Source organism: Pseudorca crassidens, chromosome 14 (genome assembly GCF_039906515.1).
Source record: "Pseudorca crassidens isolate mPseCra1 chromosome 14, mPseCra1.hap1, whole genome shotgun sequence".
Lineage (NCBI taxonomy): Eukaryota > Metazoa > Chordata > Mammalia > Artiodactyla > Delphinidae > Pseudorca > Pseudorca crassidens.
This window is the reverse complement of record NC_090309.1, coordinates 84,646,327-84,668,435: the sequence shown is the minus strand read 5'-3', so window position 1 is coordinate 84,668,435 and position 22,109 is coordinate 84,646,327. Positions and strand designations below refer to the sequence as shown.

Sequence of the window (22,109 nt, the reverse complement as noted above, 5' to 3'; positions counted from 1 at the left end):
AGGATGGTGCCTTGCCAACTCCGCCTGGCCTGGAGGAATCTCCCCTCCCCGAGAGGGGCTTGTATTTTACAAAATGTAAGGAGAACTGGCCAAGGCTAAATCAATAGTGCTTGTTGCCTGTTGAGGAGAGGCGGGGAGTGCTGCAGTACTACTAACAGGGACATTGCCCAGGAATCAGGCATGGATGGGAATGACCGCTGTAGCAGGGTTCGCCCCAGAAACAGAGCCAAGGGGGGTGTCTCCCTCTGTATGCACACATGTATACTGGGGTGGGGCGGGGGGAGAAAGAAAGATTCATCGCAAGGAATTGGCTCATAAGATTATGGAGGCGGAATGAACACAAGATCTACCAGCTGGAGACCCAGGAGAGCCGACGGCATTAGTTCCAGTCTGGATCTGAAGGCAGGAGACCGACATCCCAGCCCAAGCCCGGCAGGCAGAGGACGAAATCTCCCTGCTCAGTTCAGCCTTTTGTCTAGTCAACCCTCTGGACGAGGCTGCCCACATTGCCGGGGGCGGGAGGGGGGCATTCTGCGTTACTCAGTCTGCTAAGCCGAATGTTCATCTCCCCCAGAAACGCCCTCACAGACACACCCAGAATAATGTTTAACCAACTGTCAGGACACCCACGACCCAGGCGCGTTGACCTGAAATAACCATCCCAAGTGCTTCCACCCGAATGTGGAAGTTGTGGGTCTGGGGGTCAGGGTGGTGCCTTAGGGAGTCTTAGGCGATGAGGAAACCGGCCCAGGGAAGGGCAGGGATGACCCACAGGCCCGTCACTCACTCCGGGGATTCGGCTAGCAACCGGCCATGTCCCTCAGGTCCCAGCAACTCAGTGGCAGAATCAGAACTAGTCAGATGATCCTACCCCCCAGACAGTGCCCCTTTCAGCGCGCGCGCGCGCGCGCGCGTGTGTGTGTGTGTGTGTGTGTGTGTGTGTGTGTGTGTAGAGGGGCAGGTGGTGTGGTCTCTGCAGACAGGGCTTGGTGGGACTCAGGCGTCTAGTTTGGGGTGTGTGTCTGCCCTACAAGGCAGTGTCACAGACGCACACCCAGGCACCACCCGTGCAGAGACTCGGCACCAGACTCCCGGCGCGTCTGGCCTGGGCCTGTTTCAGCAGGTGAGTGGCTTCTGGGGACGTGTGCGAGGCTGTGTTGGGTGGCAGCCCTGCAGCTCCTTCCAGGTGGGTGGGAGCGGGACCCGAGCCCCTGGCCCTGGCTCTAAGCTGGCCCAGTCGGCTTTCACAGCAGGGCACCCACCCTACTCCTGTCCCCAGCTTGGGCTGAAACGGCCTCCATGAACTTCATGCACGCCCACACACCTGCCTTTCCCAAGACGCCATGCAAACGTCCCTTCCTCCAGAAAGCCGTCCCCACCCTCCCCAGATACTCCCCACGGCCCCCGTGCTCCCCTCGCCCACAGCGTTGCTTCCCTTGTACTGACCTCATAATTCACTTCCTTCTGGTCGCCTTCCCCCTTCCCCTACCCAGAGCCGGTACAGGCCAGGCTTAGAATTAGGGAGTTCCCTGGTGGCCTAGTGGTTAGGATTCCAGGCTTTCACCGCCACGGCCCGGGTTCGATCCCTGGTCGGGGAACTGAGAATCCCGCAAGCCACGTGGCATGGCCAAAAACAAGAGGGGGAAAAAAAATTAGAGGCTCAGAATGAGTGAGTGAACAAACGAAGCGTGGGGTCCACCCCACAGCCTGGAACTGCACCCAGTGGGCCTCAGACACAGAGGCAGGGGTACAAGTCTCAGCCTGGCCACTGACAAGCCACGTGACCCTGGGCACATAAGGCAGGGGCCCAGAGAACCAAGGGTGCTGACCTTGATCTCGCAATCTAAAATTCAGTTTTAGATTTCAATCTAAAATTGAAAATATTGAATTCTTAATATAATGTATGCTTAGTTTTTGGCATGATACTGTTGTGATAGGGCTTTCTTAAGGCCTCATTTTTCTGATAGCTTTTATGTTGCTTTTAAACTTTCTCTAAGAGTTACATATATTCTTTACAGAAAATACAGAGTAACAAGAGAACAATTACCTATAAATTTAATACCCAGACATAAGCACTGTTCATTTTGGTGTATATATTCTCAGTCTTTTTATTTTTTTCTATAAATATATTTGTACACTTAGGGATTACAAAAATAGAATTGTAGTATACTTGCTATTTCATATTCCTGCTTTTTTCACTTAATGAGGTATCATGTAGTGTTCCATCATATTGATGTCCCATAGTTTAATCAATTCTTTGCAATTAGATTTAGACAGTTTGCTTTTCCCTGTCACAAACAATGTGAATACGTTTTATATACATCTCTGTGTCCATCGGGATTACTTCTGTAGAATAAGGTACTACAAGTGGAATGACTAAGTGTGACATAAAGAGGGACAGGCTGCAGAGCCTTGGGGGAGGGCAAGGATGCCCGTGGGCCAGGATCTGCCCCCCTGCCCCTCCAGCTCAGAGCGAGGGCTGCAGATGGTTCCTGGCTCCTCCAGAAGGGGGCGCCAGAGCCGGGGCTGGCACCAGGCGCCCAGGGTGGGGAGGCCCCGCTGTGGGAAGAGTATGGCCCCGGGCCAGGCGAAGATGGGGAGGGGTAACACCAGCAGCCTTGGGCGCCCGGGGACCGATGTGTGGGGATAAGCAGGACCTGGACTTAGGCCTCAAGGGCTGGTCAGCGGGTGGACTGTGAGGGCAGTGCCCCCTGCTTCCCACGCCACCCACGCTTCAGCGGGGGATGGGGGGCGGGTGAGCCTGGCCGCAGGGCCCGGGCGGGGCACGGGCACGAGCGGTGTGTCCAGGGGGCGCCTGAGGGGTGGCCGGCCAGGTCACCAAGTGTGGTGTGGGTACTTCAGGAGCCCAGGCTGGGGGCATCACCCACTCCGGACAGGCAGGGGGCAGGGAATGCAGGCCGTGGGGACCCCCCAGCTGTTCCCTGCGTGTGAGGCAGGGGGTGAGGGCTGGGCTGGGGGAGTCTTCGTCTGTGGGGCTCCGCAAGATTTTCGGGGGGAGCAGCCTGGTCCAGGGCGAGCTGTCTGGAGCCTCAAAGCCTAGCTGCCCAGGTGTGGCTGCCCTTGGACTCCCCGAGCCAGGCCACGCTCCAGTCCCCACAGCCCTCCTGTCAGGCCGCTGCCATCGTTTGCTGAGGGACTGAAGGACCTGCCCACTTGGTCGCAGCTCCAGATGGGCCGAGGAGTCTCAAGCACGAGGTGCTGCTGCCCCCTGGTGGCCGTATCCGGGAGGGCCGTCCGGGCCTGGGAGCGCGGATCCCCCAGCCTGGTTTCGGAGCCTCTCCGGCCAGCTTCATATAGGAGCTTTCTGCCTCTGTCCCATTTGACAGCCTAAAGCCCGGGGGAGCACCTGATTTCCCGTGGGCCACACAGCACACAGAAGCCGAGGCCGGGCTCCTGGTACCCGGGACTCGGAAGCCTGGTTGATAGGGTTGCCACATAAAATACAGCCTGACCAGCTGGCAGGTAGAGTAACCTGACAAACAAGGATGGAGTCTGCACAGAGATGCAAGGTGACCATCACAGGGGTCACCGTGGGCCGTGGGGAGCACAGGGCTACAGAAGACAGGCCGAGTGAGGCCTGCGTGGGCCAGTGGGCCGCCTGCGAGGCAGCACGAAGGCTGGTCAGCCAGGAGGCTAGAGAGGGCTGTGGAAGGCGTGGACAGTGGCGCCCTGGGTGCGGACGGGTCCAGGTGCAGGCTCAGGCTCTGACCCCGTCCCGGGGGGACTGCGCCCTGTCAGGGCAGACGGCCCCGCCCCGGCGCGGACGGGGCTGCGGGGCAGAGGTGTGTGTGTCGGGGGGGGAGGGCGGGTGAGTACTCGGCCCCGAAGACTCGGCCGCTTCTTCCGGCAGCCTCAGGAGCTGGGTGGGTGCGAGCCAGCCCTGCAGGGCGGCCCTGGCCAACGCCGCCCTGTCCCCGGCCCAGCCCGCGGGCCCTGGTTCAGCCTCTCGTGCGCGTGGGAGTTACACGACTGAGGACTTTTTCTCTGGGCCTCTCCTTCCTCACCCAGGTGGCATATTCATTTGATTCCTTTAAGATCAGCAATAGACACGTGTAAAAGTGCGTATGAAGTCAGTCTCCACTCCCCTCCTCAGGCCTCCATCCTCCTGCTGCGTTTCTTGTCAGTCCTTTCAGAAGTTTCCACGCGTGTGCAGGTACACGCGTGCACACCAAGCCTGGCTTGCCTTTTACACACGGGATAGCTCACTGCACGTTGCTCCTCTGCCCCTCTTTCTCCAGCTTGGAGATCGTCCCCCACCAGCTCCTGCAGGGCTCTGCGTCTTGAAGCAGCCGTGTGTCCCAGTGATCTCATCAGCCAGCACCCTCTTCACGAGCATACGGTTGTTTCTAATACATGCTGTACAGACACTGTCACAATGAAAAGCCTTAAGCCGACTTATCAGAAAATTCTTACAAGTAGACTTGTCGGGGCAAAGATAACGTGGATTATTTCTGATATCGCCAAATTCCCTCCAGAGATTCTTCTTATTCTCAGGTTCCCATCTGCCTTGGGCGAGCCAGCCTGCTTACCCAGCAAGCCAGTGCACTCTTCTACCTTCGTCAAACTGACAGGTGATAGATTCTCATAGTTTTAACATGCACTTGCGTTTTAAAGTTTGTTCAAGTTCAAAGTTTTTTCTTTTCTGTGAACCTAAGTGGCTTGCCCACTTTCTATTGAATTCTTTTTTTTACAGATTTATTGGAGCTCTTTGAACAGGAAAGAAATTGGTCCCTTCCACGTGGCCTCTCCCGTCGTGGAGCACAGGCTCCGGACGCGCAGGTTCAGTGGCCATGGCTCACGGGCCCAGCCGCTCCGCAGCATGTGGGATCTTCCTGGACCGGGGCACGAACCCGTGTCCCCTGCATCGGCAGGCGGACTCTCAACCACTGTGCCACCAGGGAAGCCCCTGCCCCTTGCATTTTTGACTTCAAATGTTTTCTTCTAATACATTTGTGGCCTAACCTGTCACAATGAGAACTTTCATCTGGGATTTACTGTGGTGTAAGGAGCATCAGTGACATCTTACTTTGCCCAGGTGGTTACCCACTGCCCCACACTCCGTCCCCAGTCCTGGGGCGGGCCCGGCAATCTGCATTTTCAGACGCTCCCCAAGTGATTCAAATGCAGGGGCTTGGAAACCACTTCCTTTACCTTGAACCAGTAGCCCGTCCCATGCGGGCCTGCGTGGAGACTCCAACACCCTCAGGAGGAAGAGTCACCCACAGCCTTGGTGGAGGCCAGAGCTATATTCACTTCAAATCAAGGTCTAGAAATGTCATTTCTATGAATGACCAGACAGTACCATCTGTAATGGACATACTAAGTGCACACTGCAAGCTAGAACTTGAGGGTCCTGGAGGACAGTGTTGACCGACACACACCCAGCCGTCTGAGATCTCCATCCTTTTGCCAAACTCGCCCACACCCAGGTGTAGGGGCCACGGGAGGTCATTTGGCCCAGCCCAGGCCGTGTCACCATACAGGCTCCCAGGGCTCACAAGTTGCTTCACCAAGCTGCCATGAGCCAGGTTCAGAGGTTGTTGTATGGGCGCCATGGGACTACCTGGGGCTACTTCTGTCCCCACCAGCACTGGCCAGTTGGCTGGACTGCACTTTTACCTAACAGGCTGCGAGCAGAGCAGTTCCCAAGCCCTCAGTACTGCATACTTTTTGAGTGGAAAACCTCTCCTCTTTTCAATCCAAGCTCAGTGCTGTCACTAGGGCATCTTGTTACTCCTCACTTCTGGAGGTAGAAAATCTAATTTCTCAAAGTCTTAGGCATGGCATCTAGCTTGCATTTCTTGGCACTTAATCCATACAGAACACCAATTCCTTTATTTTGAACATTAGCAGCGGGCAGACTGAGGACCCAGAAAAGGATGTGCTCACAGGAAGTCGGACAGACAGTCCACTTGTGTTCTTTCCTCTATTCTGCCCAGACTCCAGTCAGACCTATTTTCTCTGTGGCTCCTAAGAAGTCTTATTCAGGGGTCTGGCTAACCAGCCGAGAGGTGACGTCAGCGATCACAGCAACGTGCTGTGTCCAGGTGGAACTCAGGTCTCGGGGGAAGGTGGCTTTTTAGAAACGCAAGTCACTCCCCTCAACTCCTTGGTAAAGGTACCAAGAGCATCAGCAGAAGCGCTTAATGCAGTCCCTGAGATGCAAGAAGCTGCAGCATTCCCACCTGTGCCACGTGCTGTCTCCCCGTGTCCCTCTAACGAAGCTGGTGAGACACTCAGTGCCGTCTGCAGTGTCTGGTACAGACCAGTGGCAGTTACTAAGGTGACACCTGGCTTTTACGTGGCCTTCCTTTCCTCCCTCCTCCCTGTGCTACAGCACGAATTCACAATTCCCATTTTGGAAATTTAGTATGGGAGCCTGCCAACCTCCTCTGAGGACTGGGGGTACAAGTTGAGTAAGAGAATATAAAAGGCCAAGGTCGGAAGGTAAAGCTCTACAACACGTGCAACAACTACCAAAAGCTGTGCTACATTCCCAACTAGTTGTAACTATGCAACTAGTGAAGTCAAGACGGGGAGGGCCTGTGTCTAGCCTCTGGAGGCAGGGTGCAGGGGGCCTGGGCACTGGCCCTGCTCGCCGCAGGCCGGCTAGTTAACAAGGGGCCCTGGGCACTCCAGGCTCACAGTCGCATCCAGGGTGGACTGAGCCGTTAACAGCAGAGACTGCTCACTGTCTCGCCCCTCCTTTTCCTTCCACCGCACATGGGGCTAGACCCACTCACTATTCTGGGAATCCAAAGCAAACTTCCGACAGGACTTGTGGACTTGAAATAAAAATGTCAGACAGGAAAAAGGCATTCCGTGGATCTTCAAAATATTGAAAACCTGTCAACTCCTTAGTCCTCTGGGGCAAGTTTCTCAGCCTATGGGAGAAGCATCAATTTCCCACCTGTAAACCACACGCAAGGTGAGCCATCTGGAATGGACACGCCGTAGACATTTCCCAGTGCCTATACTTTACTTCAAACAGGTCACAGCACTGAGCTTCTGGCCCTTTCTGCCAATGCACAAGCTACAAACGCTTGCTCAGCAGCTGAGGGGCACGCTTTAGTAGCATGTTTGAAAAGTGAATAAAAATCCATATAAAACAAATATTCAAATAGTTTCCATAGGAACACAGATAAGTGTGACCCCATCGCCTAGTCTTCCACGTTGCTGCATCTGTGCCAACCCTATTCACATAGACATCTCAAAACTAGCAGTAATTAAGTTAAGTGGTCCCCCCCAAACCCTTAAATCAAGCTAAACGCGCAGTTAACAGCTACAAGAATGGTATCTACACATTAATACGAGCTGAAGCGCGGGCTGCTGGGTGCCGTTTCATTCCACTCTCCCAAGCACAGGACACAGGCAGGGTGCCGATGTCCTGCTCCTCTACGCCGGGGGGGAAGTCGTGGTTCTGGATTTGCTGCATCAGTTGCCTGAAAGAGACAGAGTGGCACGCTCAGAAACCCTGAGTCACCCCTCACTGAGCAATTCCACACCGAGAAACTGAGAATAACTTATTCATGAGCCTATTTATGTCCTTGGTTACTATGTCATCAGGAAGCAATTCAACGTAGCTCTACAGCAAGCATTTCTTCAGAACCATCTTTATGGTAACGAGGAAAGCACAAGTCACAGACACTAATTAAAATATTCTAGCTGCAGAGAAATATCCTGATCAATCTTTTCTAAAATGATTATGCCTTAAAAATCTGAAAATACAGATCACTATTATTGAAGGGATTTTCCTTCCATTGTATTTTCCAAAATTTCTAAAGCATACATTAATATGGAGAGAAAAACAATTTAAAAAAATGTTACTGGGGCTTCCCTGGTGGCTCAGTGGTTGAGAGTCCACCTGCCGATGCAGGGGACACGGGTTCGTGCCCCGGTCCGGGAAGATCCCACATGCCGCGGAGCGGCTGAGCCCGTGAGCCATGGCCGCTGAGCCTGCGCGTCCGGAGCCTGTGCTCCGCAACGGGAGAGGCCACAACAGTGAGAGGCCCGTGTACCGCAAAAAAAAAAAAAAAAAAGTTACTATTTAACCCTAAGTAAAGCAATTTCTTATTCGACAAGAGCAAGCATAACAAATCCTGGAAGGTTTTATTTTCTTACAGGAAACATAAACACACACACTGTTGTCACTAACCATGTTGGCCCTGACATCACATAGTAGATGGTTGGTCTCTGGAATCCATTGAAAGTAGAAGCAGCAGCGACAGTGTAAGCACCCATGTTTTCAAAGAGCATCCAATCGCCCACATGCATCTCGGGCAAGTTACAGCGCTCAACAATGCGATCCAGGCCATCACAGGTCGGTCCCCAGATGCTGGACGAATAATACTTCTCATCTGGTTTGGGTCTCTACATTTGAGAGAGAGAAAAACACGCCTGCTTACACTTGTTCCGACCAATCCTCTTAACTGCTGTCTACAGCGTGTTCACAAGGTACCTTCTGCAGAAGAGGCTTCACGTGTGCGTGATCGTAGAGGATGCAGTTGAAAGATCCATACACTCCATCGTTCACGTAATACATAAACGTCTGTTCACTTGACTCATCTTCATCTAGAAAAGCACAATTAGTCTCAATTACCACTTCAGGTACCAACTTTGTTGTACACGCGATGAATCATCCTTTGTACGTACCATCAGAGCCTGTCTGTTCCTTTAATACGCGTTTTTTGGCAATGATATTAACTGCTAGTGTGAAAGCTGATGCAACATAGTATCTGCCTGGCTCAGCTATGATCCTAACTCCAGAGTCCGATGGAAAATACTTGTCCAACGCCGGGTTGATTACACTGGTAATCTACCAGAGTGAGATAGAAAAGAGCAGTTAGTCATCAAGGGGAACTCACACGGACCAGTACCTTGTGACGTGACACATCAAAAGCACTGAGAGCAGTCATCAGCAGAGAGGTTTACCCTCAAACAACAGCAAAAGATAAACATTTCCCTGAAAACCAGCCTGTACATCCCTGTGGTTTCATTTTGATTCCCCTCCAGACACCCTTTCTACTCTAAGATGTTATGGATATGATTTTATTAAACAATGATACAAATTTATTACCACTTACAAAGTGCCTAAATGTTTTTATCTAGCAAATACATGCCAACAGAACAAAACTTTCTATTCTGCCTATGCACATAATTTTAACAAAAAAGAATACGGATTTATTTTATAAATGAGTAGCATATAATGGCCTAACTTCTTCTAGTTCCGTGACCAGGGATTGAACCCGGGCCCCCTGCATTGGGAGCTCGGAGTCTTAGCCACTGCGCCACCAGGGAAGTCCCTTAAGTACCATTTTAAATAGCACAGAAGTCATTCAAATTACCACACCAAGACATTTATTTTCACGTTTGTATAGTCCCTTTACTATCTGTTAAAACTAGTTAAGTTTTGAAATATTCCAAAAAAGAACTTGCTAAGAGCTACAGATTATAGTTTTGTTATAAATTACCTCTTCAAATTTAAGCTTTACATCCTCAGATCCGGGAAAGCCACCACCGATATCAAGCAGATACATGTTGAAACCAACCTCAGCCTGGAGTCAAGAAAGTGAATTCACTCAAATTAGGCCAACCACATAGCCAGATTCCTAACACGGCGTGACAAATGCACGCAGCAGATGACCTCTACAAAAGGTCAGTTCTGGAATCGGGACTAGTTATTACTGTCATCCTTGCCCCCCCTCCTCCCACTTGGGGTTCACATATACTCACTCCCATGTCAAAGACACAGCGGGCATCAGAGATGGCCTGCACGAAGGTCTCCGGATCAGTACAACCACTTCCCACATGGAAGCTGGGGCAAAAAAAGTAGAATATGCTATTTCTTACTATTTCTGGAAATAACTATTCACAGTGGGAGAAAACCTATAAAACTTGCATTGTCTAATCTTAATCTCTACCTCTGCCATCACCAAGATCTCACCTGACACCAATGACATCAATATCCAGCTCTTTCGCCCGTTCCAAAAGAAGCCTGCTGGTTTTGAGTGTGGCACCAAATTTGACACTGAGGCGACAGACTGCTTTGGAATCATCAGTGGCAATCCGCAAAACCAACCTAGAGGCAAGAAAAGTGTATCAAGTTTCCCATAACAGAAGATCATCTACAGCCATGGTTAAGACAGAGACTCCTGGGCTCTGATACCCTGTGGTTTAAGTCTAATTTGGTTTTATTAATCAAGAGGCTTTAAGGTTTTTTCTACTTTGTCTCTGACCCAGTACACAGATAATTTACTAAAGTATGGAAATCTAACAACTGGAAATTTGAGTTTGTCTGCCATTATCATACAGATGCCACATCTGACCCTGCCCTCAAATGGAGGAGTAACTTACTTGGCCTTTGGATGTGCCCTGGCAACTTTCATCAACTCAACTTCACTATCAAAAGTCATCATCTGGACTCCATTATTGGCAGCGTATTTAATCTGAGACACTTGTTTACAAGGATTTGCATAGATAATCCTCTCTGGAGGCACCCCGAGACTCTGCACCAACTGGATTTCAGTCTGAAAAAGAAGAGGTGTTACAATACATGTAGCTAATACATGGAAGAAACAGAAAAACGTGGGAAGTTGTCACCACCCCCACTCAATTCATTAGCATCTCCTGCCCAAGCAACGCAGTTTTGATCTGCCCTGCGGGAACACCGAGGCCATGACAATCCTGTGAGTTCTGCGGCTTTTGCTCACCTTGCTGGCACAGTCAAATCCTGTCCCTATGGCAGCTAGGGTCTTCACTATGGTTCTGCTATCATTGCATTTGACTGCATAAAAGGGGGTGACCCGAGGAAGAGCTTTAAACCATCTCAGATGTTTCTTCAGGATGTCTCCCAGGTCCGCAACATAGAAGGCATCCTTATCGTCCTGCAGTGACAGTGGTTACAGGAAACCCATCAGCGGCCTAACAATGTGTCCAACACGCAGGCTTCCCTTCCCTTGCCCGTCATTCTCATGAATCCTACTCTATTTAGTCAATTCCTGGCATGAATATCATTTTTATTGCACGATCCGTAGCCAATTAAATTCTAAATTCCCTAATAAGACATTTCCATTTCCGCAAGACCCCACTGAAGCTTCCCATCCAACCCAACATTCTCAAAGCTGCACTCCCAGCAAGGACTTAACATACACTTACAGAAGAAGAAACTTCATTAATTTTTTGGTCCAGAATGTCCTTGGCAGTAAAGCCTTCATCCAGGAAATGGCAGTCAAACTCTTCATTACTAAAGTTGTTCATGGTTCCTTGATATCTTTCTGAAACAACAAACTGCAGACAGGGCAGACGATTTACTCAGAAGTCTTAGCAATACTTAGTAACTCCTAATAAGATAAGCCTGCAACAACCATGAATACTTACAAGGGAAACTAAGAGATGAAATTTAAAGAAATTATGCCAGCTTTTCACAAAGGCAATTCTCTAGGAATTCCAAGTCCCACTGAAAGATGTGCGTGCCCTTGCTGCAGCAGTGAAAATGTCCTGACAAACGCACAATCTGCTGTCCACCTTCGGAACACATTAAATTGGAAGATCAGTTACTGGCAGCACACACAAGAAGCAGGACTACTCAAGCACCCTCCACAGACACCTCACTCACTGGGTTTGGGAATCCCATTAGTCCTAGGTTTAGGTCACGTGACTCCATAAACCTCAATGGAATGAGGACACCACAGATACAACGCTAGAGTTTTTCACACTGAACTTCCATATATAGTACTGTCCACCTCAAAAAAAGCATTTCAAATATCCCTGCTAAAAACTGCTGAATGCAGGTTTCAGAAGCTTTCCTGCACTTAGTTCACTGATAGGGAAAAAGTTTCATGACAGTTAGCTTACTTTATTTCGGATCTGTTTCTCTTTAGAAGCTTAAAATAGCATGACAGCAATTTTTCAAAGTTGCTGTATAAACACCTTGCTATTTCCTAAGTCTTATACAGAACAACTTTTAGTGACTAACAGGCATCATTGCTCTCAACTTAACTGAGTGCTCTTAAGTTTCCTGAGAATTTTATGAGCTAATTTTCACGCTAGGCATGTGTTTTTTAAAACTGCAATCTTCAAATCAACATAATGTATTACAGTTGCTGTAGCGGATCAGAAATCAGTATTCTTAAACCAGCACTGCCTACTAAATCAGCAACTCTGGGAACCTCAACTGTCCTTACAGGCGCTCTAATACCTGCTTAGCTATGAAGGATCATCACCTGGGAATAAGTTTTGACTAACTATGAATAACAAAAATAAGCCAACAATAATTTATGAATAAGCAAAAATAAAGCTCATTTAACAATCAGAGCCACTGTCCTTGGCCTTCATGAAATGCGACACTGGTCAATGACAGTTGTCTTAAAATTACTGATTTTAACTTATTTAATTTCTGCCAGGGAGGGCTTCTTTTCCACTGTGCAACCCGCTTCAGTGCCTGCAGCCTACGGGCAGAGGCCAGGCAATGGTTCTGGGCCAGTTTGCTCTGGCATGGGACACTATGAGAGGCCCAGGGGGACGGGCCTGCCATAAATCCAAACCCATGCACGGCAGAACTTGCAAGGCTTGATCTAATGTGACTTGCTGGCATTGTCAACCACCTACGTTGCCTAAATCGCGCGTAGGGGAAGGGAAGAGACTAACTGCCGGCAAACCCATTCTGTCTATATAACAACATTTAAATACGCTCACCGGTGACAGATTGGGCTATTTAGAGTCTTGTTAAACATTTTTAAGGCAATGTTCAGGCTTAAGCTTAGGACGTTTTTGTTTCTCTGAAATACACCCCTACTAAGTATTTTGCTTTCTTGTATCTTTCAAAGCTTTATCTCAATAACTTTTTTTTTTTTCTTCGCGGCACGCGGGCCTCTCACTGTTGTGGCCTCTCCCGTTGCGGAGCACAGGCTCCGGACGCGCAGGCTCAGCGGCCATGGCTCACGCGCCCAACCGCTCCGCGGCACGTGGGATCTTCCCGGACCGGGGCACGAACCCGTGTCCCGTGCATCGGCAGGCGGACTCTCAACCACTGTGCCACCAGGGAAGCCCTATCTCAATAACTTTTGATATAGAAACATTTCACCCAAGAACACCTCTCGGTGTTCTTTCTGTATAGCTAAGTTACTTAAAATGACTCGGACTAGCGCAAGACAGCGCCTCTCTGCTATGAAATGCTTTACTGCAAACTGGGTAACGTTAGAAAAGACAGGTACTAATTCAAACAGCAACTGAAAAATTTACAAGTGAACGAAATTACGCCCTATTTTAGGTTTGAATGAAGTCAACACATTCTTTGTTCTCCCTAGACATTTCTAAGAGGTTCTACTCCCCACTTTCCCCCATTATTTCGCATTTTCAAACACAGGTGGCCTTTTTGGGAAGATCTTGGGACTGGCTCCTATGCCGAAGCCTGAACTGGGATCTTAATATTATAGGTTTTCCTTGACTCACCGAGTCATTCAAAGATCCCGTAACAACTCTAAGCCACGGCCGGCTGACTATTACCAGTTGTTACTACGAGGTTATCTCATCTCAGCTCTAGCGACCCGAGTGGGTTTCTATACTGGGTCATTCGCTCTGTACACACAGCACAAATAAAAGCTAAAATGAAAAAGAAAAAAGTAAATTCCAGGGCAATACGGCGGAATGGCACGTCTCTTCCTTCTAGAAATGAGTGCGAGCGATGGGAGCCCGGAGACCTGCGCCGGCTCGCCTCCTACCTCTCCTGCACCTGCTACCGGACTGCCACATGGGTTTAAAAAAAAACACAGCAGTTGAAGGAACGACCGACCCTTTTCAACAGCTTCCGGCTCAGAAACCCTCACTGACGTGGTTCGGAGGAGGTGAACCCCGGGCCGTTCCAGCCCAGGCTGCCCTGAGCCGGGAGGGCGGCCGCCGTGCGCGCCGGGGGCCGGCTTCACCGGGGACGCCAGGGCCGGGGGCGCAGCGGCTCACCGAGGTCAGGGGCCGGCGGCCGGCTCTGCGACCACGTGTCCTCGCAGCTCCACGGCGCGGGAGCTGCTCCGGCCTCAGGCCGGGCCCAGGCGCAGGGACACGTGGCCGTCACCCCCGCTCCCCCGGCCTTCCAACCGCCCGGACGCGCCCCTCTCACCTTAGAGCGCACGGGCGCCGCGGGCAGACCCCATGGAGACCAGACGCCGCCGCCGAGCGCGCAGGGCCGCCGGCCGCCCCGCCGCTGTCCCCGCCGCCCCCGTCAGCCGCCCGCCCGGCCGCCCGCCACCTCACTCCCTCCTGCGGAGAACCGCCGGCCCGAGGTGGTGCCGGAGAGCTGGCAGAGGGACAGCGGCGGCGGCAGAGGCTGAGGAAGACTGAGGGAACTGACAAAGCCCGATTCGTCGCAGCTCCGCTACTTATAGCGCCGCGCGTGTCGTCATGGAAACGCACCAGCTCAAACCAGCCGCGATCGGTTCCGTCCGGGCGTCCTCCCAGGGAGGGGGCGGGGCGCGGCGGCGGCCAACCCTGAGCCGGGCGGAGGGGCGGGGGGCGCGGGCGGTTCGACGTCAGCGCATCCGAGCGGCTCCCGCCCCTCCCGGGCCAGCTGCAGGCCCGCGCAGGCGCACACGCCGCGGGCCCTGGGCTCCAATAGCGCACCCTCAGGCGCCTGCGCCTGGCGCTCCGCCTGGGGCCAAGAGCCGCAGCCGAAGAATTGCGAAACCAGCCTCCGACCGCCGCCAAATTTCAGCTCCTGCGCCAAACAGCACTGTTCTTCCACCTGGCATTAAACGCCTCGTGCCCTCGGGCGGAGAAAGGAAATCGCGGGCGCGAGCGGGCCACGTGGACCCCACCTGGCACACTCTGGCTCCTTCTGCCCGGCGTCTCCATTCCTATGGGAGGGACCTGGAAGCGATTCTGTCGCAGTCCCATCCCACGAAGAAGGGGGCAGAGACGCAGAAGGGAGAAATGTCACCCGGCAAGTTAGCGGCACAGCTGGGGGCAGCTCCCGAGTCACTGCGCCTGTAAACCGTGTCTAACATATCCAGGTGTCTTCCAACTAGGTGGCAGACAGCGGTGGACAAGCGAAGATACACGTTACGCTTACTAAGCCAAAGACTTGTCTCAGGGCATTAGGGGAAGGGGTAGGAAGTAACAGGTCTGCAAGCCACCGAGCGATCCACTGCCCTTAGTTGTATTGGGTGGCACTCATTGAAGACTTCTTTAAGGGCAGCAGCGATTGGCACGCTTTGGGAGAGTTGAGTCCCAACACCACCAGTGTCGACTCAAGAAATACATATGGCAAAACCTGTCATCAATTGGGAGTCCCCAGGAGTGCAGCCAAGGCTCTGATGGAGAACTGGCCTTTCCAGGGTGCAGGCTACCCCCGCCCCCCACTGCCGACCCCAGGGAGGGATTTGGGGCACTTTTTGCCCCTTGCATTTTTACCATTCCTTCCCTTGTAGACAAAATCCAACAGGTGATTATGTCCCAACCTAGGGTGTGACCGACCTGAGGGCTGCGGGTGGGAGTAAAAATGTTTGAAACTAGCCCCAGGCAGGGACCCTGGAAGAGCTCAAGACTGTAGCCCACCTTGGCCCCAACTTGCTGTGTGATCTTGGGTAAGGTACCTCCCTTCTCTGGGCCTCAGAAGAAGGCTGGACTAGAAGACCCAAGGATCTTTACAGCTACAAAAACCTTCTTTGTGAGGAGTGAGTGCTTGTTTGATGAATGCAGGAATGAATGACTATCTAACTCTCCCTGGACCATGCATGGCTTCCACAGAATCAAGAAAAGGGAAGACAGCAGTAAACAGTAACGAGTCTTCATATGTGAAGGGATATGACAGGCAGAGCTCCCTTTTCTCTTGGCCACCCTGATCAACCTTATTTTTACATAGTCCTTGAGTAACCACTGGGTACCAGTGAGAGAGAGGGAGAGGGGAGTTATCCCCATCTCAGCAATTTTAATTCCTAGGAGGGAATGAGATTAATAATGAAATTAACAATCCCATCAGAGACCATTACAATCCCAGGCACTAAGTGGGACAGCTTTGGTTCCATGGTGAACACTGGTATTTATCCCCGCTCTGAGAAGAAACATTTTGTTCCAGTGACACGCAGATTTTTCCTCAAACTCCGGAAGTCTCCCATGTCCAGAGCTGGGGCCAAGAGGGGAGCATTGTCTGCACTGCCCAGCTCTCCGAGGCACATCAATCAACCAGTCCTTGCGTGGCAAACACTGTCCCCACTATTCGGCTTCCTCCCAGCAGAGGGAACCGGATGTCTCAGCGTGTGGGATCCTAGTAGGAGCCCGGTGTGGAGGGAAGGATAGCCAGCCCCCCGTCCCGCCGGCAGCTTGCCTTGTGTGACCTTGACCATCTCCTTGACCCCCTGTGAGCCTCTCTCCAGCCATCAAGGGAAGAGTTCGGGCCTGATCTAGAGTCCCTTTCAGCTCAGTTCTGTGACCGAATTTTAGAATTAGAAGTATTAGCTGGAACCCAGAGGCAAGTTCTTGATTCAGGAAGCCAGGTGATCTGTCCCTCTGCTGCTCACATGTGCTACTCACATGTGGTCACCTCTACACACTGCCTCTCCTGCTAGCCCACCCCAAACTGCCCATGTGCTGCACTTTCCCCTGGGGAGGCCTGGCCTTGCCCAGATGACCCATCTTGACCCAGATGGGGAAACAGAAGCAAGGGAAGGAGGAAGTGCGGCTTCCCTGAGAACTGGCCCTCCTGGCTGCAGACAGACTCTTAGAGTTTGGCCTTGGGTCTGGGAGTCAGCAGGCCTGAGTCATTAAACCCAGTTACCAATCTGGATCTGAAAAGATAAACCTACAGTGACTAAACCTGGCTTTGTTCAGATGAATGGCATTCATGCCTTTCTGTATATTTTCAGTAGAGTTTATCTTCTCCCTTACTTTTTCTTTTTTCCTTAGAGAAAAGCAGCAGATCCTTGAAAACGATGTGTAGTCCAACATCTAGAAGTTACCCTTACATGGAGATGAGGTTTTTGTGTTTGGTGCAGAAGCAGTAACTTAGGGAAGTGAACAAAAACATCTAAAACCACGTCGGACATGCCAATAAGTTCTGTACCCTTAGTCATCCCACCTACGTGCTGGGACCACCTCTAATTTTTTTAGCTACCCTCAGCACCTAGCTCATCCCTGGGTATCACTTCTGCTCTCTGGATCTCAAGCTCTTTCTGTAAAATGCACCCTGGCTGGACTGGACTGAATGAAAACTCAGGCTCTTGCACTCTGGCGCTCTAAGAATCTCTGACTTCTTTTACAAAGAGCTCTGTAGGAATCTGCAAATCACATTTTCTGAACCAAAAGTGAGGACATGTCTGGCACAGAAGGTATCTTTTCTTAACTTACTTACCCGAAAGGGCTTATAAAGGTATATGATAATTAAAACTTTAAGGAGTCACCTTTACTGAGAAAAAGTAACATAAGAGACAATGGTCAGCAAGGATTTATGTATCCATGTCCTCAGTAAAGGAAGAGTCAACATTCCAGGAAAAATTGAGAACTTTCTGGAAAATGGGTTTGTGTTCTGTCCACACGTTGTGGTCATATATATTCTGCATCCAGTTTCTTCCCAGAAGTGTAGTAAGAGTTGACTCTGGAGTGAGGCTCATGACATCCAGCCACAGGAGGACTTTGGGGGGTTAGGACCTGTCCTGCAAGGGTGCCACAACTTAGGGAAATAGGAATCAGTCACGGGACACTGCTAGTTACATGTGGATGCTGGACCAAAAATAATGTTTGGAAGCTCAGTTACTCACTGATACTCCAGGCTTGCTCTTAAATTGTTTTAGGTGTTTCCCAAAATCCAATCCACCCTATGAGGCAGAAAGTGTACCATCTTTGCCAATATCCAAGTGATGTGCCCTGGGCACAGGGAACTTCCGTGGAGGCCCTCCTTGCTCTGAGCAACACAGGTGTCATCAGAGAAGTAGAGCATCTCCAAAAGTACCTGTTGGAAGAGCCAAAGACACCAATGTCGGTGGAAGTCCCGGGACGTTTGTATTATGAAGTGCTTGCATCACCGCCCCACCCGGCCTCCGCCCTGCTGTGGCTCCCTGGGAGTTGTTGGGGCAAAGGCCATCTGGCAGGAAGTGGGCCAGGCCTCTGGGAGCCCAGCAAGGCCCTGCGGCACGTCAATGGCCACACGGTACATTGCAGAGAAGAGGTGGCCTCTGTCCAGAGGTTGAGAAGCAGTAGCTCACTTGCCTGGCGCATTGATTTTAGCAATGCTTTGCTTCCCACAGCCTGCCTTTTCAGTGGACTGAACACAGAGTCCCAGGAAGTATGTGCCCAGGCCAGCTTCAGACATGCCACCTTCCTAACACGTGGGCTGACCGCAGGACAGAAGGTTTCAGATCTGACCACTTGTTTAGTTAAAGCCCTTTGCTGGTGGCCCTTGGTCCACAGGGTAAAGTCCAAATGCCTCAGCCTAGCACCCAGGAGCCTCCGAGGTCTGCTCTGCTCACCTTCCCAGCCTCACCCATCTCCTGCCACTCTAGCCACCTGACACCACTCTGCTCTGCAGGCCCCACATGCCTGACATCACAGCATGGGTCACACCGTGCGGGCACCTTGGGCTTCCCCCACTCCCACTCCCTTGGAAGTTAGGACTATGATTTACGGGTCTTCATAAGTGTCTAGCCGAGTACCTGGTACACAGAAGTCGCTCAATCTTGTTAAATTGAAACTGGGGCTGTCCTGAGAAATCTGTGATTTGTATTTGCTACATGACTGATGAACTTGTGGGAATTTCTCCCCATGTGCTATCTAAAATTTGGGGGATAAAAGATTTGGAATATTTTCCTTTGGTCGTTTATTCATTCATTCGTGCAATACATGTTTATATTGAGTGTCTGCTACATGCAAGTGATGTGCTGGGCAAGGGAGGAACCCCCCCCCTTTGTATGCAGCTGGGGACTGGGTTGTTGGGGACCAGTGAGGAGCTGACGGGGCCCCAGTGAAACCTGACCTTCTCCCCAGCGCTAAAAGAGAACTGTTTCTTAAGCTCCCGGTGACTCCCTCTGACCCGACGTGCTGCAGCACCTCTGCTAGGCTTTGCCACGGCCCCATTCTGGCCGGGGGCCCACCCTAGTGGGGCCCCGCCTCTGGGAATCCCCAGAGCCTGCAAGACTTCTCTCCTAGGCAGGGAACAGCATGTGGAGGGCCCGTGCACAACCCAGACCTTCTGGAACGTGCTCTTCCCAGGAGTGGTGTTAGCATCACTTTCCTGCCAAGTCAGAGCTGAGTTCCAAACGGCCTGCGGCATCATGGCGGACTGAGCCGCAGGGGCCCCTGGACACAAGGCAGCCGTGGGTCTGGGCTCCCAAGGACAGGCTGCAGGAGCATCTGAAGGGGATGCTCGTTGCTTCCCTTCGCACAGCCTGTGAGCCCTTGGCCTAGCCCAGGGCCGCTCCAGCCACCAGGGAGAAGGCGAGCGAAGGAGGCCCCTGCTCTCAAGGAGCTCACAGTCCGAAGGGGCCGCTGATCCCCGGGCGTGCGCTCCGGTGTCCTGGTCCCTGGGACGGTGGTCACGCGGTACCACCATGGGGCCCGAGGGCAAAGGTGTGAGCTCTGCTATGAGTCTTCGGAGAGCTGGAGAGCTCTGGGCTTGGAAAGGCTTGTCCAGGGCTGGGCTGAGTCAGCGAGGGGCCCGTGGCACGCAGGGCAAGAACCAGACCGGGGCACACACAGAGGCAGCCCTCCACAGGCCCAGCCTCATTTGGCGAGAGGACCGAGGTCTGTGGGTGGGGTCGTTCTGGGGGCAGCATCCGACCCCCGGGGTCTTTTCCTTCATGGAGCAGACAACTCAGCTCTGGCCTCAACCTGCATTTCCCATCAGTCCCACCAAATCCTCGCTGACAACAGGACCTGGTGACCTTAGAAGGCGGGGAGGCCACCACACACAGGTACAAAACCTTCTCCTTCGGCAGGTCGTGCCCTGTATCGCTCAGGCCAGAGCAGGCAAGGCAGTTCAGCAAAGGGAATTTAACTAGGACGGGAACTAGCTACAGAGATAACAGAATATCTAACCACTGCAGGAAGCACCACCACCCACAGGGCTGGGCGTAAACGGGAGCGAGGCCCACCTGCAGAGGACCCGGGGGCTGTCCAGTGGGGGCCGGAACCACAGGGAGAGGTGCCGACCAGATGTGCTGGAACTGGGGAAGCGGCCGCTGCTGTGGACGCTGCCCGCAGTAGAGACGTGGGAGGGAAAAGGTCCACTTCTACCTTCCTCAGGCTCCTGCCAGGGCCTCCCACTTGGAACCTATTGGCCAGAGAGCCGGCAAGCGTGATTTCCAGGGGTCAGCGCCTGTCTCCACTCCTCCCAAGAGACAGAGCAGAGCCTGGTGGGGTAGGGAATGGGCCTGAGATCCAACAAGCCAGCGACGGGCACAGCTCCCTTTCCAAAGGCTTGTCAGCCTCTTCCTGCCCACTCAGAGGACACTTCCCAAGGAGAGTCTGGTAAGCACACTGTTACGTTACACGCTGGCTTAAGCAACAGCGGAAATTAATCATCTCCTATGACAAGACGTCTCAAGGAAGGGAGGCTCCAGTATCATCCACCTAGAACCTCGAGAACAACACCGGGACCCAGGCCTTTCCACTCTTGTCATTCCCAGGCCCAGAAGGTGAGCCCAGCTCCCCTTGTGGTTCCAAGATGGCCCCAGTTCTAGGCATCAGGTACAGATAAGACAAAGGAAAGGGCATCTCTTCCTCTGTGTCTCTCTGTATCTAAGAGATGATTTTCTTCAGCAGACTTCCCTTCCTGTCTCATTGGGTGGAACATACCATATCCTCTTGCCTTCTTCATACCTGGAAGGGAGAGTAGGGCCTCTGTGGTTGACATAAGCTGACTACGATTCACTCCCCAGCACTGGGTGTGGGCTTGGGCCTCCCATGAAGAGCATGGCTCCCTGGAAGATGCTGTCTGTTAGGGCTTAAATTGTGCCCCTGGCCGCCCCGCAAATTCATACATTAAAATCCTAAGCCCCAGTACCTCAGAATGGGATCTTATGTGGAGGTAGGATTTTTGCAGACGTAATCAAGTTAAAGGACATTGTTTGGATGGACCCGAATCCAACATGTCTGGTGTCCTTGTAAAAGGGGGAAATTTAGACACAGAGACAGACAAGCACAGGCGGAAGACACAGGGAGAAGTCCAGGAGAAGAAAAAGACAGAGATCAAGGTGATGTTTTACATGTCAGGAAACACCAAGGATTGCCAGGAAGCCCCTGGAAGCTGGGGGAGAGGCCTGGAAGAGATTCTCGCTCACAGCCCTCAGAAGGAATGAACTCTGCTGACACCTTGATCTCGGACTTGCAGCCTCCAGAGATCTTGGATGTCCAGCCTCCAGAGCTGTGCGAGAACACACTTCTGTTGTCTAAGCCCCTGAGTCTGTGGTACTTGGTTACACCAGCCCTAACAAACAAATCCACTATCTGTCAAAACGAGGGTTCCACTGCCAGAAGACAGCAGGGGACAACAGTGTAGGATAAGCCACTTGGGAGAACCTCAGATTTCTCCAGGACTCCCGAGCTTGCCGTGAAGAATAGAGATCGTGTGTGTGTGTGTGTGTGTGTGTGTGTGCAGGGGCTCGTCGTCAAAGCTCAAGATGAGTTAACAGAAAGCTTACAAGGCTGTGATCCCCAGAGCTCAGCCCCCGTGGGGTGTTGGGTTGCAAGACCGTCCAAACAGAAATTCCTGTCTTCCCTTGCTTCTTCTCCAACACTGAGGGAGGGTCCAGTGCCTCAGGAAACTGTCTCTATCACTCTGTCTCCGGCAAGGGAAACCCCTGGGACCTGCTTACTCCCCTCCCTGGAAGAACCTTCCCTCCCTTCCTTGGCAGACTGCCCCACCTGTGCTCCTATGATGGCCTTGCCCTGCTGGGGCACTACCCTGACAACCGTGCTTCCCACAGCCCTCCTGCCCTCCTGACACAGTCCCTCGTCTCCATTCTGCCCTCTTTTCTCATGCCAGAGCTCGGGAGGGCAGAGGAGCAAAGAAGACACCGCCTTCCTGGAGGGAGGGAAACGGTGGGTATTGGGATGAGACAAAAGTGTTCAAAAAGTATTCAGTGAATCGGTTAGAGAGGGGCTACTTTAAA

At 52.1% G+C, this 22,109-nt stretch overlaps 1 protein-coding gene and 1 non-coding gene across 4 annotated transcripts; both read right to left on the bottom strand.

The window, feature by feature from the left end:
- Nucleotides 1-6,977: 6,977 nt before the first annotated feature.
- ODC1 (ornithine decarboxylase 1) lies at nt 6,978-14,343 on the bottom strand. Of its 3 annotated transcripts, none has more exons than XM_067703696.1 (12): nt 14,132-14,342; nt 11,398-11,544; nt 11,176-11,307; nt 10,731-10,904; nt 10,375-10,547; nt 9,965-10,099; nt 9,754-9,835; nt 9,492-9,575; nt 8,674-8,836; nt 8,480-8,592; nt 8,177-8,391; nt 6,978-7,463 (listed from the first exon to the last, which is right to left on the bottom strand). In XM_067703696.1, exons 3-12 carry the CDS (start codon nt 11,275-11,277, stop codon nt 7,319-7,321), a joined length of 1,386 nt encoding a protein of 461 aa, XP_067559797.1. In that variant the 5' UTR covers nt 11,278-11,307; nt 11,398-11,544; nt 14,132-14,342; the 3' UTR covers nt 6,978-7,318. The 3 variants fall into 3 exon arrangements, with proteins under 3 accessions (XP_067559797.1, XP_067559798.1, XP_067559799.1); XM_067703697.1 differs by lacking the exon at nt 14,132-14,342 and adding an exon at nt 13,471-13,488; XM_067703698.1 differs by lacking the exon at nt 11,398-11,544 and having other exon boundaries at nt 14,132-14,343.
- On the bottom strand, nt 12,438-12,569 carry LOC137206244 (small nucleolar RNA SNORA42/SNORA80 family). Its single transcript, XR_010934561.1, has one exon. It is a non-coding gene; the product is annotated as a small nucleolar RNA SNORA42/SNORA80 family (small nucleolar RNA).
- Nucleotides 14,344-22,109: the final 7,766 nt, after the last annotated feature.

Bases quoted from the DNA above. Each gene is read 5' to 3' on its own strand.
- ODC1 (XM_067703698.1), bottom strand. From the start codon at position 11,277: ATGAACAACTTTAGTAATGAAGAGTTTGACTGCCATTTCCTGGATGAA. The intron at 10,100-10,374 runs GTAAGTTACTCC...TCTTGCCTCTAG, and splicing joins AGGGCACATCCAAAGGCCAA to GTTGGTTTTGCGGATTGCCA. The intron at 9,576-9,753 runs GTGAGTATATGT...TCTTGACTCCAG, and splicing joins GCTGTGTCTTTGACATGGGA to GCTGAGGTTGGTTTCAACAT.